The 19,543-nt window shown below is 44.4% G+C and overlaps 1 protein-coding gene across 5 annotated transcripts in view; it reads right to left on the bottom strand.

Moving 5' to 3' along the window:
* FARP2 (FERM, ARH/RhoGEF and pleckstrin domain protein 2) overlaps positions 1–17,856 on the bottom strand; it is an 80,556-nt gene extending 62,700 nt beyond the window's left edge. For all 5 annotated transcript variants that reach the window (XR_015805634.1, XR_015805636.1, XR_015805635.1 and 2 more), the window contains exons 1-2: positions 17,776–17,856; positions 12,852–13,077 (exon numbers count right to left, since the gene is read on the bottom strand). Coding sequence is in view for 1 of the 5 variants with exons in the window: in XM_014870378.2 (XP_014725864.2) it covers positions 12,852–13,055 (204 nt within the window). In the remaining 4 variants the exon portion in view is untranslated. The remainder of the gene's footprint in view (positions 1–12,851; positions 13,078–17,775) is intronic.
* Positions 17,857–19,543: the final 1,687 nt, after the last annotated feature.

Here is a 19,543-nt window from a genome sequence, read left to right as displayed (position 1 = left end):
CACTTCTAGCAAGGAGCTGGAGGTGCTGTTGTACATTCTGTAATTTTTTGATAAGATATAATAAACATCCAAGCCCGAACACGAGAATTGTCTCAATCGTGTTTCTAATAATCCTGGCTCAGAGAGAAAACAGACGAGACTGATGACAAACCACTAATAAGTGGTGCAAAGCCCAGCATACAACCCGCACAAAATCCTTTACAGAACCAGAGGAACTGAAGTTGGAAGGGGCCACTGGAGGTCACCTACACTCAGCGTGCTGCTCACAGCAGGGCGAGCAGGGAGCCTGCTGCGGGCTATTTGCAGCTCCCTCAATAAATGCACAATTTGTTTGTGTAGCTGAGTGCCGTGTCCTGTCCCAGCTGCAGCACATGGAGCAGGAGCTGCCAAATCCCCGCTGCACACAGAGCTCCGAGTCCCGGCCACACCAGGCAGCCCAGGGCCACACACGGCCTGAGCAGCGAGCAGGCTGGAAATGCCTGCGGACAGCGGGAACAACCACAGCTCCTTCACGCCACGCTTGCTGGGGAATCCTTTCAATGAATCTCTGCCTCAAGAAACTCACTCACTAACCCTTTCTGAGAGCCAAGGTAGGGGCAAAGCCACAAACATCAGCAGAAAGCAGCTCCAGCAATACAGGAGAGAACAGGAAACTTCCACAGCACACCCAAACCGGCCACACTTGGGCTGCTGGTTCAATCACCCAGCATCTCTCACTGCGTGACTGCAGAAAAACTGCATTTATGAACCCACACACACCAGGCCATGTGCATCGCTCAGGAAAGAACCCAAAAGGCTGTCACAGCCCATTCCAGCAACACACAAAACTTAGCAGGGTGCAGAGGGAGGTTGTGTGGCCACCAAGCTCCACCTTGGGCCATGAAGCAGTCCCACAGCTGGGGTGACAGGGTGTGGCACCCCTGATGCCACCAGGGTTTGGTTTATTTGGAAAAGTCCAGTGATGGAAGTCTCTATGACTTTCCCATCAAAGCAGGCACAGAGTTCTGCAATGCCTCTATATGCTCAGAATAGTCTCTCCTTGAAAAGTGTTAGGCATTATAACAAATTATCACAGGATGGTTCGGGGGGGAAGGGACCTTAAACTCATCCATTCCCACCCCTGCCATGGGCAGGGACAACTTCCACTGTCCCAGGGTGCTCCAAGCCCTGTCCAACCTGGCCTGGGACACTGCCAGGGATCCAGGGGCAGCCACAGCTTCTCTGGGCACCTCCCTCATGCAGGTTACAGACTCTGCCACAGGAGAAATGCATTTTGGAAATTAAGTTTTTTAATTCCAATTGAAACACATTTCTTGCTATGGACTTGTGCATAAATTTTCAAATAGTAACAGAAGAAAATATCCTCAAATATAATAGGACCCTTGTTTTTTAAGGTCCATACCCACACATCTGTTATTGTACACCTCCTTTTCCCAGGCCCCACAGATCCAAGAAAGAAACATTTTTCAGGCAGCAATGTTAGTGGGGAGGCAGCAATACCCTGACCAACCTCATGTGCAGAAAATGGGACATGCACCTTGCCTTTTCTACAAAGCTTTAGAATCCTCTGAACAGGACATGTCCTGTGACCCAGATCTCTGATCTCTCATGTTTGTGATTCTGGTTCCAATCACTTTCTGTTAGAACTGATACACTTGGATTAACTCCTGAAAGATGCCTGCTAACAATCAGACAAATTTTACAGCCAAACTGTGCTGCACTGATCAAGGAATCTGCGTGCAGGGCTAGCTCCATACAGGCATTAAAATGATCCCAGCTGCATTTTAATATTCAGCTTTCTTCCATTTAAACTGAGCCACATCTCTTGGCTCCATCAAGCTCCGTGCCTGAAGACAATCTAGCTGCCTTCATCTCTCCCAAAAAAAAAGAGGATGTATGGCACAGATCCCTGGCACTTCCCTCCTTCCACTGCCAAGTGGAAGCTCCTTCAAGAGAAACTGGAGATGAACAAATTTACATGGTTGGAGCTGGAAGCACTTGGCAATCGATTAAATTATAAAGGTGCCATCCAAATGTTAAAAGTGTAAAATAATTTTGCTTGGGCTACCAACTGTAATTTTGGGTGTCATTTACAATGAAAAGATAAGAAAAAGCCCAGTTTAAGTTCAGTATCATTTAGCATCCTTTAAAGGATAAATGTCACATTTTGAAAGAACAGTATTAATTTTATTTTAAAATAAAAATGGGGTTCAAAAGCTTGAGACAGAACACAGTTCTTTTATTATTATGCCTCAAATTCTTTGGGAAAACTCCTCCTAGAACTATTTGGTTCCTCAAGTTGTTTATTACATTTATAACCATCCTTTCCAAAGAGCTGAACATTTTGAAGTAGACAGAAATGAAAGTAACATAGTGGGCAGCTCCATGTCATTGTTTAATCTGCATAAAAGCAGCATAAAGCAAAATATTTGAAGTCATTTCTTAATTACTGTAATTTTGACATCAGGACAAGTAGCTGCATGAATGCATTTCATAAAGGACCTGCTTTCAACACAAATTCACAACATGGCATACTTTCCATTCCAAACTTCTCAATTACTCTTTATTTTCTGCCAAGACAATGACTACTGATATTACTGAATTATTTCACATTTTAAAAAAAGAAGAAAAGTAGGGTAAAAAACTAACTAGGCAGCTAACAGCAGCTTTCCTCAGTGACCCTCTACCTGTACTGTAGATAATTTTAACAAATTATCATTAGAAGACTTCAGTAGAATAGATTTATTTCAAACTGATTCCCATAGTGAGATCAAGCTTGAAAAACTCCTTCAGAGCTGTGCAAGTGTCAGCAGGGTAACCCTGACAGGCAGCAATGGCACAGGGAGCCCTGGTGTGGCAAGAGAAGCTAAATCTTCAAACCCTGCTCAGTACTAAAACAGCATCAAACAGGAACAACCATTCCCAGCTGAAGTTTCTTACCTCAAGGAGATATCTGTATTTTTTACTTTATCAGAAGAATAAACATATTTGACATTAGGAATTCTTAGGACAGAGGAATGAAATAGAAATTTTTTTTTAAAGTAATAACAGCAGTTATTTTTATTTTATAGAACCATATAATCACAGGATGGTTTGGGTGGGAAGGGACCTTAAAGTTCATCTTGTTCCACCCCCTGCCATGGGCAGGGACACCTTCCATTATCCCAGGGTGCTCCAAGCCCTGTCCAACCTGGCCTGGGACCCTGCCAGGGATGGGGCACCCTGTGCCAGGGCCTCCCCACCCTCACAGGAAACAATTTCTTCTCAATATCCCATTATCCCTGCCCTCTGGCAGTGGGAAGCCATTCCTCCTTGTCCTGTCCCTCCATCCCTTGTCCCAAGTCCCTCTCCAGCTCTCCTGGAGCCCCTTTAGGCACTGGAAGGGACTCTGAGCTCTCCCTGGAGCCTTCTCTAGTCCAGGTGAACACCCCCAGCTCTCCCAGCCTGGCTCCAGCCCTTGGAGCATCTCCATGGCCTCCTCCAGACTGGCTCCAGCACATCCAGGTCTTCTTGATGGGATCTCACCAGAGCAGAGCACAAGGGGAGAATCAAGCCAAGTGTTATTTTCTCAAATATCACTCCCTACATGGCAGATCCCCACTCTGCCATAATGTCTGAGCTTAGGAAGAGAGAAAAACAAACTCACAGCCTAGGATTTTCAGTATACCACAGCTCAGGATTATCAAAATTAGTGCTTCCTCTCTACCTTCCAAACTTGCCTTCCAGAACATCTTAACCTTCTGCTTCCACGTATTTTAATTTAAAAACCAAAAACTCCAGTATTTTCATAAGTAGTATTCTCATCTTCAAAAACTTGCAAGCTGTCCTTGCTCCAACTTTCCAAAAAAGAAATCCACTTTTGGCAGCAGATAAATTGGAAGGGAAAAATCACTCCAAAAGTCAAAAGTTTGGGGAAAAAAGTTATAAAGCTGAGGTATAGAATGGAAACTCTTGGGCAGCCAGAGCCACCAGACCCTAGCACCAGCAAACACCTTGAATTTCTGTGATTCACAGAAATCTGCAACTGTCAGGAGACCAAATCCTCTAGTTAATCGTGGATTTGCTTGAGAGGCACAAGTTTAGATTTGACATCATCACTCACAAGCAGCCAACACAGAGCACCGTGTGAATGGCCAAGGCAAACTAAACTGATTTAAATCAAGGCTACTTCAACACAGATTTTTTTAATTGGTTTTTCTTCTTCGGGGAACTTCAGAAGTCTTCCTAATGAAAAAAATAAATTTTCATCCTTTGGCAAATTAAAAAACATAGACAGTTTGCAACTAAACATAGACTTGTTATTTCCTTTCTTAATCAGAAGTATGCAAACATTTTGGTGAGTTTATCACTCTGTTTATCTCCAGCCCTCCTGTAATCTGTTAGATCTCTGTCCAAATGAAGCGTGGGACAGAAAAAAAACACCCTCAAAACTCTCTGTTAATAATCATCATTAATGCCACATATAAACAAAACTGCATTTCTGAATACAGGGTGGACATCAGAATCTTTAATAGAAAGAAGGAAATCATCTAAGATGGCAAGGAATACCAGTCCCTAACTTGGTGCTTTCATGGCTGAAACAAGATGACCTTACCTCCATATCTGGTATTCAATCTACAGACTGGAAAAGCAAGAAACAACTGTCTTCCTTTTCAGTACTTTATTAGTTTCCTCAATTTTGATTGCAACTAATATCTCCAATGAAAATATTCCCTGCTTCCCCATAAAAACAAGCACCAGGTAACAACTCTGTCAAACACTGCCAAATTGCTTAAATACTATTTTATTTTGATCATCTGAACACTTAACAATAACTTTACACTTCAATTCTTTCAATTTTTCTTTCAATTCTTTGTGAAGAAAATGGTATTTTAAATAACACTTCTTTTATCCACCCTTCTATACTGGCAGATCCCAACTACTTTACAAAGACCACACCAAGAATAGTCTGCAGAGCATTTAACAGTTTACAGAGCACAGGATGCAGCTTCATTATCACAAACTGAGATAAAATACACTTTCATCTTGAAAGTTCTTCTTTATTAAAAAGAAGTTATTATGTTACAGAAAGAAGAATTATTGTGTTACAATATTTCCACACAGCATTGAAATACTATTTACTCAACCATGGAAGCTGCAAACTCAAAAATTTCAGAGCTATTTTAAGTTCCATTATTACACTCCATATTGGGCAATTTTTGTTTAGGGAAAAAAACATTCTAAGACTCCCTCCCCATGATTTTTTTTTTTGTCCTAAGATTTCAGTGGTTGGTTTTGATGTGGTTTTGTCAGGGCTTTTTAAAGCAGAATCCACAGCCAGACAAATTATTCTAGAAATTGAAGCCTCTGGCTCATTTAATTAAGGCTAGCTTTAAAATTATGATCATTTAAAAGATCATCTAAGGCAGTGTCAAAGCACTGAACCAGCTCTACCCAACAAACAAGCTTTTCCAGAGTGGTTAGACTTGCTGGATGCCTGAAAGTAGGAAAACAACAATGGGTTGACATGGGAAAACATTCCCAAAAGGGAGAGAATTATGTGAATGAGACTGGAAAATGTATACTTAGGTAGTGAGCACACAGAGACAAAAAATGCTCTAAGTTTTTAGAAATAGTGCTGTGCTGAAATACCTGGACTACTTGGATTAAAACTGCTGTAGACTACTTGGGGAAGAAGGAAGTCACATAAATTAACACCGTGAGCCACATCCTTGGACAGAGTTTCACAGGTACTGCTGGATGATATGGCACCACATTCCTGCTTGTTAATAATTGAACACCCAGGTGACAACAGTGACAGAATCACAGGCAGGAGCTGCTTTGGGGTAGCTCATCCCAAATTCAGGTTCATCACACAAAGTCTATGCAAGCTAATAAAGAGAAGGAATGAGAAGTCAGGACCCTGATCTCAATTTTTCCCCCATGAACTTTGTTACTTGCACAAACCCCTGAACCTTTCTAAAGCCATTCCCTTGGACAGGCCTGGCCACAACACACTCAGACTGTAGGTGCTTCTGGGACCTTGCACAGCTTCATTTCATATGTATATGCATATAAATAAAAGTCTATCTTTTTAAGTCATTTGTTTTCATTAAAAAAAAACCCACCTAACTAAAATTGCAAGTTTTTCTGCATTAATTATGCTTTTTCCTCAAAGCCATCATCTATGCCCACATTCACCAGGCTTGATCTGGGCTTTCATAGAATCCCAGGATGGTTTAGGTTGGAAGGGACCTTAAAGCCCATCCAGTCCCATCCCCTGCCATGAGCAGGGACACCTTCCATTATCCCAGGGTGCTCCAAGTCCTGTTTAAATTGGCCTTGGACACTTCCATGTATGGGACAGCTACAGCTGCTGCTGGATAACCTGTGCCAGAACCTCACCTCCCTCACAGGGAACAATTTCTTCCCAATATCCCATCTATCCCTGCCCTCTGGCAGTGGGAAGCCATTCCCCCTTGTGCTGTCACTCCAGAACCTTGTCCCAAATCCCTCTCCAGCTTTCCTGGAGCCCCTTCAGGTGCTTAAAGGTCTCCCCAGAGATTTTCCTTTTCCAGGCTGCACAATCCCAATTCTCCCAGCCTTCTCTCCTAGGAGAGGTGTTACAGCACCCAGGCACTGTACTTCCCCTGTGAGGTGTCAGGCTACTCCAGGCTGACACACTGCTTTGAGGAAATAGTTTAAAAGATCAAGAAGACATTTATAACAGACTCTTTGCACAAAAGACAAATACAAATTGGGCATTTTTACAGAAAAGGCCAAAACTCCTTTTTGTTTTGTGCAAAACTGAAAATGTACCAGCTGTCCTAACATCACTCCCCACTGTACTTTGAGCAGAGGTTTGATAACATGGTGATGGGTTAATAAATACCTATAGGCCAGATTAGATAAGGCCAAGCTTTGTTAACTTCCCCTTGCCAGCAGGAGTTTCCTACACCACTGGCTTCAGGCTATGTGCCTGAGAAGGGGGCTGAGAGCACAGCAACACTTTTCTTCCATTATTTCAGTTGAAGACATGTCAGACAGCTCTAACAGTCTCTGCAAAGCTTTGGGTTTTTTTTTTTCTTCCTCTTCTAATTCTTGTTTTTATTAATGATTGACTGCTCAGTCAGGGAGAGGGCTTTGCCCCCCTGCCATACCCAACACTCCAGCCTTGAACAGTAAATCTCTCATGCTGGGCACTGCCACCATAGCACAGCTTTTTAAATATTCAATGTCCACAGTCTCTCTCTTACCCAGGTAGGCAGCACTGCCCGTTCCAAACATGAATTTGGTTGCAAGGAGAAAGGGCTGACACACAGGTGTGCTTTTGCAACCTTGGTTAGCTAAATGTACATCCCCAAGTGTGTGCTGCTCTGAGGAATACCATGACATGCCATCTTTGCTCTACTCAAGTCCCTTTTTCCAGCAGGCACAAAGCTACAATTTCTCTGATCTGCCTCTCAGCACACTGAACTGTCTTTAGCTGCCTGTGGGTTGATTCTTGGTTTGCTTTTGGGATTTCTTGCCTTTCAGGCTCCATATATTTTATAGAATTACCCATCTGTGGGCCCAACCTTGAATGTCACCCACACCCAAAAAACGTTTAAAACATTTCCAGTGGACTTCTTATTTTTGGGGTTTTTTTTTGTGGAATACAGCATTTCCTACAGCCATTTTGATTGAAAATAAACTGATTTTCACTATCCTACATCACTAGATTATGAAAACAAAAAAACACCTGCCTAGCCATACAAACTGTTAGAAATTCAATCCACTACATTACTATTTCAAGGACTTCATCACCATTTTCCTAAATGATTTCTGTGTTTTAAGATGTGTGCACATAATGAACTTCTTCTACAGGGATATTCAGACTGTTTTTGCTTTACTGCAGTACAACTCGATTTTCTTTACATATAATATGACATCTAAGGTCAAGAGAACTGTAAAATAATTTTGGCTTAAACAATTTAAGTTCACATTTTTCTAAAGAAAAAAAAAAAAACCAAAACCAAGAAACACTCAAATGAAGAAAACACATACTCTAAATGTCTGTCAATAAAATGGCTGTGGTTTCACCTTTCCCCACCCAATACCACATTCCTACATAGCATCAAAAAAGTCAAGCTTCCAAACACAAAATAACAGGCCTAAAAAATATATAGTTGAATCAAACAGTACACAAAATGCAAAGCTTTAGTTACCTTCTTTTTAAACCCTATAATAATTGCAAATTTAAAATAGTGAATTACTAACTTTCTCTTCTGAGGTCAGATAAAAATAAGTCCTAAGGCAGCTTATTTGCCATATTTAGGAGACTCAAACTGAAGCAACGACAAACATCTGGCTATGATTCTTTCTGGAATTTTGACTATTTCTTCCTGGCTAGGGAAGAAAAACACTGAGCAGACCAACAGCACCTCAATTCCTCCAGCACAGCACTTAATAGGATTCAGCAGCAGACTATCCCTTGACTCCTCACATATTTAAGCTGATAATACTTTCACAGCACAGAGAGGAAAAGCCTTCATGAAAGGGAGGTCTGAGCAGAGGCAGTGGCAGAGCTGGGACTGGGCTGCCTGTCCCACCAGCAGGTCACACAGGGCTCCTCAGGCACACAGCAAGTGCTTTTCAGTGCCCACAGCACTATCCCAGTTAAAAGTTGCATCATTTCTGCATCATCCCCATCAAAATTCTTGGGGGCAATAACTCTACCAAAACGCTGCTACTGAGAGCTGCACTTTGCTGTGTGCACAAGTGGGAAACACTCTCTCCAAACCATGGGAAGGATATTGCAGTCAGTTTGTTTCCTCTGCCATCCCAAAAACCTCCTGCAGCTCCAGCCCAGCTCCTGATTTCATGGCCTTCAATGGGTACCCAAGGGGAAGCCACTTTCATGGCACCTTTTCAATCACAGACAACTGCAAACTGCACAGAAAGAATAACCAGAGTTATCCTATTCCATTCTAAGCATAAGGATGGAGAGCACCTTTGCACCTTTATTGATGCAATTTATCAATCTCAATAAGCCAAGGAAGTGCCCAGCAAAGCCAATATCACTATCAGAGTAATCATCAAGTACACATTTTCAGCTTAGTATAGAATTAGCCACTTTGGTTTTGTAGTAATGTAATAGTTTTGCAGAGTACATCAATGAACACCAAGGTAGACCAGAGCAGTGAGAGGACACTAATTAATAAGAAAATGAAGGGGGAAATTACAGTGTAATCATATCTAACTAGCCTGTTCTCAAGAATGGCAGTGGAGTGGAGCATCTCCCTGCTAGGAGGGAGAGGGACACCTCAGACAGCATGGCAGGAATGAAGAACATCATTACTTCATTACATAAAAAAAGAAAAATTTAAAAGAACAGATTTCTGTTCTCAAAACAGCCCAACGAAGATTAGCACAAAAGAAAACATTTCCAGTTTAAATTTTCCCTTAGAGTGGAGCAGGCAGGCAGACCCTACAATAAAATGTACAAATATTTTTGACTCCCAAATTTCATTTGACATCCAAGCAGAAGGAGAAGAGGAAGTACATGCCATTGAAGAAGCACCAAGTTCTCCCCAAACAATTCAGTAAACTTGAAGCCTAATAATATAAACTACTTTTTCTGGGGCACTTCCTCAAAGCAGAGAGCATTCATGTAAAAGAATTTTCTAAATGACATGTATCTCCTACATAAGGAACAAAACACAGACCAAATACTAAACATCATATGATGGCAACAATTCCATTAAATGTCATTTTGGTGAATTCAACCCAGCCCAGACCCTTCTACTTAAGAGTGCCACATTTTTGTGCTGATCAAAAGCCTGCAAGTTTAATCTCTGGAAAAATCTGGAAAGCTGGCAGAACTTCTACTGTAAAACCCTGATTACTTTGAAGTGTGACCACAGTCTGAACTAAATTGACTTTGCCAATCATTCATCTCTTAGTCTGCAAAAGCATCCTTTGGACAGATTTCGTTTGGAGAGAAGAGGCCAGGTACCTCCTGAAATGGCACATGCAAGATTTGAGCTGACTAAACAAGCCGGCTGTAGGAAGGGAAAAAAAAACAACTCATGAAAATTATTAATATTGCAGCCTAGCTTTGAATGGATATGTTTCATTCTCCCTTCTGTTTTGGAAGGGAAAGGAGAAACCATAAATAGCCCATTTGCATTTTTTTTTAAACTCTAGAAAACATTGAGTATTTCTCCATCCCCTAACACTCAAATCAGATTCACTGGAGAAAGGCTCTGCCCAACGTATTTTAAAGAATAATTCTCTCTCAGTAATGAAGAAAATTCCTACTCAGAAATCAAACCTTATGGAACAGATGGGGAAAATGGACAGGGACAATAGACTTAAAAGGTGGAAGAATGCAACTATGTGGAACTTTTAAAAAACTGTTCCAGGTACACCAATAACACAAAGAAATGCTTTTGGTCTCTCTCCATCTGTTACATCACTCTGTCAGGCTCTTTTCTTGCTCTTTGGCAAGTTAAAAAGTCAAGTGGGCAACCACCAACTCCTACCAGGAGAGAAGCAACTGTTTTAAACACATCTTGGAGAAAGGGAGGGATGACAAGGTAAAGCTGCATGGATTAAGCTGTTACTGTGGCTACTCTGTTTATCCCATATGGTTCAAAATGCTCCTGTGGCTCATTCTAAGCAGGGGGGCAATAAACGGGGCTACAGCATCAGGTTCCCCACCACTCTGCACAGGGAAGGGTCTCTCCAGGAGCTGATCCTACACTCAGGCTGTCCTTCCATTGACACACCGTTTTTCCCAGTAAAAATTCACTTGCCATAGTTCTCACAGACAGAAGAGAAAATAATTTGAAAAGGAGAAAAAAAAAAAACCAAACCACCTTTTGCCATCACCTACATCTCCCCAAGCAGGCAGTGCCAAAAGCCCATGGGAAAGGCCTGTGTCCCACTGCACTGACAAACTACCAAACACAAACCCCACAACATCACATCTTGTTTTCAAATCTAGTGGCAAAAATTGCAAAAGCAAAGAGAAGTGGGTGAGTGGAATGGCAATCTGAACCTTCATTCCTCTAGGATAGCTGCTTGGCCACCAGTTTCTTTAACTGCTTTTTGGAAAATGACTGTGCTAGCACACACCACCTATTCAGCAATGTCACTGCCTTTTCCTAATTCCTGCCTTCAATCCCAAGTGAAAAATTCCCATTTTCCATGACAAACAGCAGTCAGCACTTCTTGCTATCCCAACAGCTCACCAAAGAAATCAGGCAGAGGGTGACAGTTTAATACCTCATGCCTGTTTTCCATCATTTGCTACCTTATTTAGCCAAAACTGAAAGCAATGGAGGCAGTGTTAGCTGGACTGTAATGCCACAGCTGCTGACTCTGGACCTTTTTGTGCTCTATGCTCTGAAGCTGACCCAAGGCTGACCCTTTTTCCTCATCACTCACAGCATCAGGCATGAGGTTTCTAAGTTTTTCAGTTCCAACTGATCTCATAAAGAAAAGCAGCACAATATTAATTATGGCCTCAGCACGCCAGTGCCTGAATTTGGGTGTTTCTGTGGGTGCCATAATCAGAGAGGGCTTTCCAGGTTAAAAAAAAAAAAAAAAAAGATAGCTCCTAATTATGGTAAACACACACAACACAACCAGCTGAAAGCCCCATAAACCTGGCCTTGCACTGACTTTCAAAATTACAGAGCTGAGGGTGTTGCTTGTTTTGTTTTTTTTTTTCTTTTTTGAATCAAAACACAAAAGCACCATCTACATCAACTTGGAAAAATAAATAAAATTATCCTTCAAAAGACCCAAAGTCAGCGGATTTTCTAAAAAAATATTCTAACATAATGTAAAGAGAAAAAAGAGGCTTTTGTGTTCTATGCAGTACATGAGGGATGGGTGGGTTTGCAGTACCAGACACTGTGTGCTCAAGTGGAAGGATACAGGCACAGCCTCAATCTTAAAAAAAAAAAACCAAAAAACAAACAGATTTCATGGATTTCATGTCTGAGACTTGAACAGCTGGACAGAATCTGTAGAAGTCATCCCCTAATCCACTATTTCTTCAGAGTTCCACAGACATTTTTTACTCTATTTGAAGAACCCCTTTTGAGTCCAAGCAACCAACTAAGGCTCCAAGTGTTAATTATAAATTACTGATTACAGTTTGATACTAATGTAGAATATCTGATAGCTGAGTATCCCCACTACAACACAGTTGTTTCCTAACAACAGATCACAGACAAACTAGAATTAAACTCTGAGATTAATGCTGAAAATGTAACAAGAATTGGAAGACAAAAAATTGTTTCAAAGCACAATCTCCCTAATTTGTGCATGGCTTCTATGTCTTATGGCAGATTTTCCCAAGCATACTTTTAAATAAACATTTTCAGAAACACTGAACTGACACTGCTTTGGTGCATCCCTCCTAAAGTGTGCTGGCAAGTAAAGTCTTTCAAATAGGAGCAAGTTTACTTGGAGAGGATACAAACCATTAAAATAATTAACATAAATCAGTAACTTAGGCAAAAACTCTTCTGCTCTCCCAGCTGCCAAACTGACAAAGCTGCATGTGGCTCAGGAAGCAAGAGCATTTTGGCAGCAGACGTTTGGTGCTCCCCCAAAGCAAACAACAAAGACTCTCTTTACAGTATGTGCTTGTATTTAAAGGCTGTTAAAAGCACAAAACACGTGTTATACTTAAAAGATCTTAAAAAACAAGCCATGTAACCGATATCACTACTTGTAAGCAGGTAAAATCCTAACAGCAATCTTCATTCAGATATGGCCTCAAAATGTCCCAGCTCTCTACAGAGGCACATCCTCATGAGCTTTAAATTATCAGAGGCTCAGTGTACTTGAAATCAGCTTTAAATATCTCTTACCTCAACATCAAGCACTTCCACCGTGTTGTCCAACATCTTGATTTTGATGGGGAGGTCACGCTCGTGCGCTTTGGCAGGCGACGATGCCATGGCAGTCAGGAGGTTCTGTCCTGGCTCCAAGGTACTCACTCCTGAGCTCTTCTGGGCACCCAAACGAGAGCCTGGTGTCTGCAGAATTCTGTATGTTCCTTCTATCTCTCCCATCTTCCAACAGCAAGCAGAATCTCTAGAAACGTGGAAGAAAATAGAAGGTTAGGGTTGCAGCCTGAAAGCTTCTCCACTGACATTTCCTATGAAATGCACTATCACAAAATCCTTTTTTAACACTCTTTATCCCACTAGCAAAATCAGTAATAAGGTTAATGCAACTATGGCAACCTGGTCTAGTGGAAAGTGTCTCTGCCTGTGGAAGGGGTTGGAACAACATGAGCTTTAGGGTCTCTTCCAATCCAAACCATTCTATGATGACTACAATCCAAGAGCTGGGAAGAAAAAGTAGGAGAAACTAACCATTCTAAAGCATAGCTAAGAAATGGGATATCCAAACCTGTGCCTTCCACCCTCCCAACATGAACATTTGAGTTTCTGACGAGTTTTTCTGCTGCTGAGCCCCCTACCAGCAGCAGAATGAGCACTGTCACAGTGAGGGGTAGGGCAGGTGCCTCTCACTGGTACTCAACCATCCCATTGACTGCACACCGAGATAACAAGAACCATTAAGTTCCTGCATCCCCAAAATGATGATTCATGCAAAACCTTAACAGCTGGCAGCTCAGAGCCTTCATCAGGCACTGCTACAAGGTAACAGTTCCTCACCTCACTGCAAATTTGTGCTAAACCCAGATTAAATGAGTGGGCAAAAATCTCAGTTACATAGACAGACACCGGTGAGCATAGGCTGACTCCTACAGCACGAGTCTTGCTGTCACGGCTCGGTGGCAGTTGTGCAGAGCAAATGTTGAATTTGACATGGGGGAAAAAGTCTCATGCAGATCTCCCCAGCTCTCCCATGCCACCAAAGCAGTGATATTTGCAGAGGAATCACAGCGAGATCTACACAAAGGTGAGGTCTGTGTGCTCAGAATGCAGCACAGGTTTTGCCCCATGCCTGCTGCTGGCACCAAGTATTTGGCAGGAACAAACAGGGAGCCTTTGGGCCTTCTGTGTGAATTACCCAAACACAACACTGTCTCAACAGCCCAGAGTATGTGGGTACTGCAGAGGGACAGCCTTCACATCCAAAGGAGTGACAGGTTCTTGTTTTGTAATAAACGTGTTTTGCCAGAAAAGGAGAGGCAGCTGATGAAAATTCTCCTTTGTCTCTCTGTGCTCAGAGTAGGTAGGCAGCCTGCTCCAAGGACATAAATGAAGTCAGCCCTACAAATTAGTTGGGGGTGGTTGACATTTCAATTTTCACACACATTGAGACTCGTTAAATGTCTTCTTAGCTTGCAGCCCAGTGCATTTTAACATTTTGGAGGATTTATTTTTATATTTGAAGATCCCTGTAGAGATAAACTATCCCAGAAGGGCAGACAGATGCCTCCCCACCTAATCACACCCACCACAAGACTTGTGTGGCCTCTGAGCCCCCACAGAGCCCTACCCAAGCAGCACAGCTGAGACCACCCAGAGACACCACCAGCCTCCCAGCTGACAACATACAACAATAAAGTGTGACAATCTCAGAATCATAACTGGAAAAAAAACCTGCAAACTGGAAAAAGTCTCTGACACTACCAAGTCTAACCTCTAACCCAGCACTGCCAACACCTCCACTAAACCATGTTCCCAAGTGCCCACACGTTTGAACACTTCCAGGGATGGGGACTCCACCACTGCCCTAGGAAGCCTGCTCCAATGCCTGACAAACCTTTCAGTGAAGAAATTTACCCCGATATTGACTCTAAATGTCCTCTGACACAGCTTGAGGCCATTTCCTCTTGTCCTGCCCCTTGTTCCCTGGGGGCAGAGCCTGACCCCCACTTGGCTGCACCTTCCTGTCAGGGAGTTACAGAGAGCAAGAAGGTTCTTCCTGAGCCTCCTGTTCTGCAGGCTGAGCCCCCCAGCTCTGCTTCATCTGACACGTTCTGCACACCCTTCCCCAGCTCCACTGCCCTTCTCTAGACACACACCAGGGCCTTAAAAACAAACCCAGCATAAAGGATGAGCTACACCTTAAAAGTGAGCATACAGTGCCCAACCTCCCAGCTTTGGGTGATAAATAATTAAAAAATTTGTTTCTTGGGATGTTTTGCGTGTATTCTTTGGCCAAACTCCTTGGCTTGTGTGGCCACACAGCTAAGGAGAAAATAATTTTAGGTCATAAATTTTAAAACCACCGTAACAAAATTCAGCAGAAAGAGATACCCAGGTTACACCTCTAACTGCTAATCTGGTCATCTGTATCCCCTTGATATTGTGTCCCTTATTGAGTAAATTTTTGCTATTGGCATTCAGGAGCCTATGAACAGCTGGAGCTGCCCGGGACCAGTCATTCTCATCACGAGGCTCTTTATTAACCACTCGCTCTTAAAATCAGTGCTCCAGGAGCATTCATTCCCTTCTGAATAAACAGCTCCTGGAAGAAACACACACTGCAGTTACTCAAAAGGAAAAAAATGCAAGTAGCAACAGCCAAGGCAGCACAAGGAACAGCCCTCAGCAGAGACCTCAGCAGCCTCCCTTCCAGCTGGAGCCAGCTGCTTCTCCAAAGCAAGGCAGGCAGGCCACCCAAGGCCAGACTCACCAGGAGCTCCTGGGTACTCTCTGGCTTTGGTCACCAGCCAGGACAGACCAAAGTCATATCAAACAGAAATTGCACATGTCAAAGTCCTTCCCCACAGGTGGTAACAGGAAAAGGGAACTCAGTGGGGCTTGACCTCATATCCTACTGATTATACTTTCCTAAAAATATTTACGCCAGCCAATACTCTGATTTTACACGGGCCAATATTCAGATTTTAAAGGCCAAGCAAGCACTAGGCAGAACACACGATGTGCAGAAGCAAGCATGATCCCCAGAAGAGCAGTGGCCTGCCGTGCCAGCTGGGAGCATCTCCCCTGTGCCACACCCTGTTCCCTCCCAAGGCACCCTACTAATGCCATCACTACAATTAACAACCCCCAAACAGCCTGGCCTGCTCCCACTGCCTTCAACATCCAACGTGTGAGGAGAGCTCAAAGCTGAGCACTATTTCCAGTTTCACCACCAGAGTTACATATCATGTTCTAAGTACTCTATGTATGACATTTCTAGACAAAAACCATAGTGTCATGGTTCAGGACTTCAGTTCAAGAGGCTGACTACACAACAAAAGGAAAATGAACTCGAGACAGGCTGCAAGCTCCAAGAACACAGAATTCCTACAGGCAGAGCAGAGCATCTCACAGCACCGAGAGCCTCCTGCCATGGGTGAGCCACAACAGGGTATCAATAATGCAGAACTAAAATGTAGTATTACCATAACATTGGTGTTCTGGGATAAAGAAATCTTCCCTGCATTGCCTCTCCCTGAACTTGCTTGCACCTAGTGTTTATCCTGATAATTTCTTACAAACTGGGACCAGGCACCAAAGCTAAATCTGCTCCCTGAAGCACAGTGACTGAATGAGTGTTGCTCTCAGCCCTAAATGAAGGAGCAAAAAAACCAAAATTTACAAAACTCAGGTACCGGTCTATAATCCTTTCTTTTACTTTTTGTACAAGGTACTTTCTGAAATAGTTTTTAAGTCACAATGAGTTTCACCTCTTATTTGGATGGAATAAACTTATTTTTCAGAAGCAAAACAGCTATTTCAACTGCCAGGAAATCTGGAAAGGCAGCTTATACCTGAGGATATGCGAGATCACGGAAACATAGAGTGGTTTGGGTTTGAAAGGGCCTTAAAGCCCAGCCCCTTACACGGGACACCTTCCACTAGACCAGCTTAATTCAAGCCCCATTCAATCTGGCTTTGCACACCTGGATGATACCAATAGCTCCCAGAGGAGCTCCTCTGAGCACGGTGTGTTTTGGTGAGTGACAGGATCCGTGTTCCATCCCTCACCCTTGCAGAAGGCAGATCTGAACTGAGGCCAGTTCCCAGTTGCTGAGCGTGAGCAGGGTGATCCCTGCCTTCTGTGGGAAGGGATCGCTACACGCGGAGCAGCAAGGAAGTACATAAAAGAAAACTCTCCTCTTTAAACTTTCTCCCTAAGCCATTAAATCGCTACACCGAGCTGGCATCAACTAATACAGCAGGAATCCAGCACCGCAATGAAGAGGGATGAAGACTCTCGAGTGCCCCGTTGTGAGAGGCAGCGACGCGTCTCCCTGCGACCCCGTCCCTGGTCAGGGCCTCGGAGGGCTCATGGCTCTCCCTTGCAGAGCTGCACGGCCGCACGCCGGCTCGGAGGGAGCTGGCTGGGTGGGGACAGTGACCAGTGTCCGCAGCCGCCTCCTGCCAGGTGAGCGGCGCTTCAGGAGCGCTTCTCTGACCGAGCACCAGGGCGCACCAGGACCCTCCCAGCCCGGGCTCCTCGCTTGGAGGCGGACGCAGGGACGGGCTGTGCCGGGGCGCGGGTGCTCACACACTCCCAGCCCCAGGGAGCAGCGGCCAAGCCGCCCAGGCCGGAGCTGCGGCAGCCCCCGGGGAAGGCGCTCCCCAGGCCGCGGGAGGCCCAGTGCGGGGCTGGCGGAGCGCGGGCCGCACAGCCCATTCCGCTCCCCGGCCCGGCTCTCACAGAGCGCCCCGGGCCGGCAGCGGCGGAAGCGCGGCCGCGCAGGCAGAGCGGGCCGAGCCCCCGGCCTGGGAGCCGCTCCAGCCCCCTCAGCTCCAGCCCCCTCGGCTCCCACTCCGCGCCCGCTCCCCGCGCTCCGGCCGCCGGTTCGGTGCCATCCCCGGCCCGGTTCTGGCCCCGGAGCCACCGCCCCGCACTCACCTCCAGGCCGGGCCCGCTCCGCCGCCGCCCGCGCTCACACCGGCCCCGAGCCGGGCCCGCCCCGGCCCGCCCCGCCCGCCAGTGGGCAGCGGAGCCGGGGCGGGGCCGGCCCCACCCGCGGGCGGGTAACGGAGCCCGGGGCAGGCCCGGGGGCCTCGGCTCCGCGCACGGACCGATCCCTCCTGCTGCCCCACCGCCGAGCTTGGAGGGTTATTTTATACCAAACTGGAACCCCAAGTGTGGATTTCCAGCACGAGGAAAGCTTTAAAGGAATGTTTCCATGCGAAGCTGAAGGGCAGCCAGCTCACAGGCACCCCAAAAAGAGGCACATGAAATCCCCCAATGCACACCCCACAGATCTCATCTGCTCAGGGTAACGCTGCCCTGGGGGATGACACCATGCCAGTAACCAGCCCCAGGCCAAGTAATGAACATTTTAGGTCTTTACTTAATTAGATTTTTCACATACGAATTTTAAGTGGGGATGGAAACAGACTCAGCGCTACAGAACAGGAGAAAATGTGGGTGCTGCACGGAGGCATTGGACAGTGCTGCCGGCCACAGGAGCTGAAGACCACCAAAGCAGCATCATCCTCCTCCTCTTCACTCCCCAACCATCAAGCCTATCCCTCACTGACACCGACAAGAACAAAACACTGTAGGAAATTAAGCACAGGACAAACAGATCTTTGCACCGTCTGGATTTCATCAGCTCTAAAGCTGAGGCCAAGGCTGGCAGATAACAGCACAGCCAGGAAAGAGCTCTTCCTGAGAAGGGCCACCTTTGACAACCCCTGAGTCACCCATAGCTCACAATACATTCTGCTCTTCAAGACAAGAAGCAACAGGAATGAGAGAAATCTTTGGGTTTCTCTAGATATGGATTGTTGGCTGATAGCATGAGAAGTGCAGGAGCCATCTTGTTTCTGAGAACTTGACCTTTTCACAGTAACATGAAAAACAAAATATTAAGGTAGCATATGACTTTTGGTAATAAAAAACACATAAATTATGCAGAACAGCCCTTTCAAATGGAAGCAGCTTCATTACTCTCACTCACCAAAAGGCAACTTGCAAATTTAATGAGTTATTCCTGACTAGCAGCATTCCCATCTCTTCAAAAGAACAAAAGACACAAGGTTTTTAAAAATATGTCCCATGATTTGTTCTCCTTAAAAAGTGATATGGAGCCGAAGAATCTCATGGATAGAGGGAAAAAAAACATAAATAGGAAAGTTGCAAAAGTGTACACAACGTTTTAGACAACTCCATTCATAGGATCAATTGTGATTTCAGCCAGGTGAAATGCTTTCATTACGGACAGGCTGTTTCAGTTTCCCATTTGCATGGCTTTTTATTTGCAGATTAACTGCTAATACAGTTTCACATCCTTCAAAGTGCAGACGCTTCAGAGCAATCTTCACTTCAATCACTTTCTTTAACATCTAAAAAGAGCACTAAAGTTTTCTTGTGCAAAAAAGTAGCTGCCACTAAGAGAAAAATCTGATGTGATCACTTTAAAGCCAGGTACCACCACACTCAGGAGAGGAAGCAAAAATTACAGATGTGGCAGAGTCTTTTGAAACATCAACACCCTGCTGCTGCTTTTTATGCTTCACTCCAGAGTCCTGATTTTATTGCTTACCCAAAACGCAATTGATTTACTGAACTGAAACAATGCAGTAAGGAAAAGGCACAAAGGTTCAGTGTGTTTAATTGTCCTCATCCTGAGCATTTTTGTTTCTACAGGCAGCTCATTTCTGACCTA

Source organism: Sturnus vulgaris, chromosome 10, assembly GCF_052056855.1.
Source record: "Sturnus vulgaris isolate bStuVul1 chromosome 10, bStuVul1.hap1, whole genome shotgun sequence".
In the NCBI taxonomy this organism is placed as follows: Eukaryota; Metazoa; Chordata; class Aves; order Passeriformes; family Sturnidae; genus Sturnus; species Sturnus vulgaris.
This window is presented reverse-complemented; position numbering and strand designations above follow the sequence as displayed.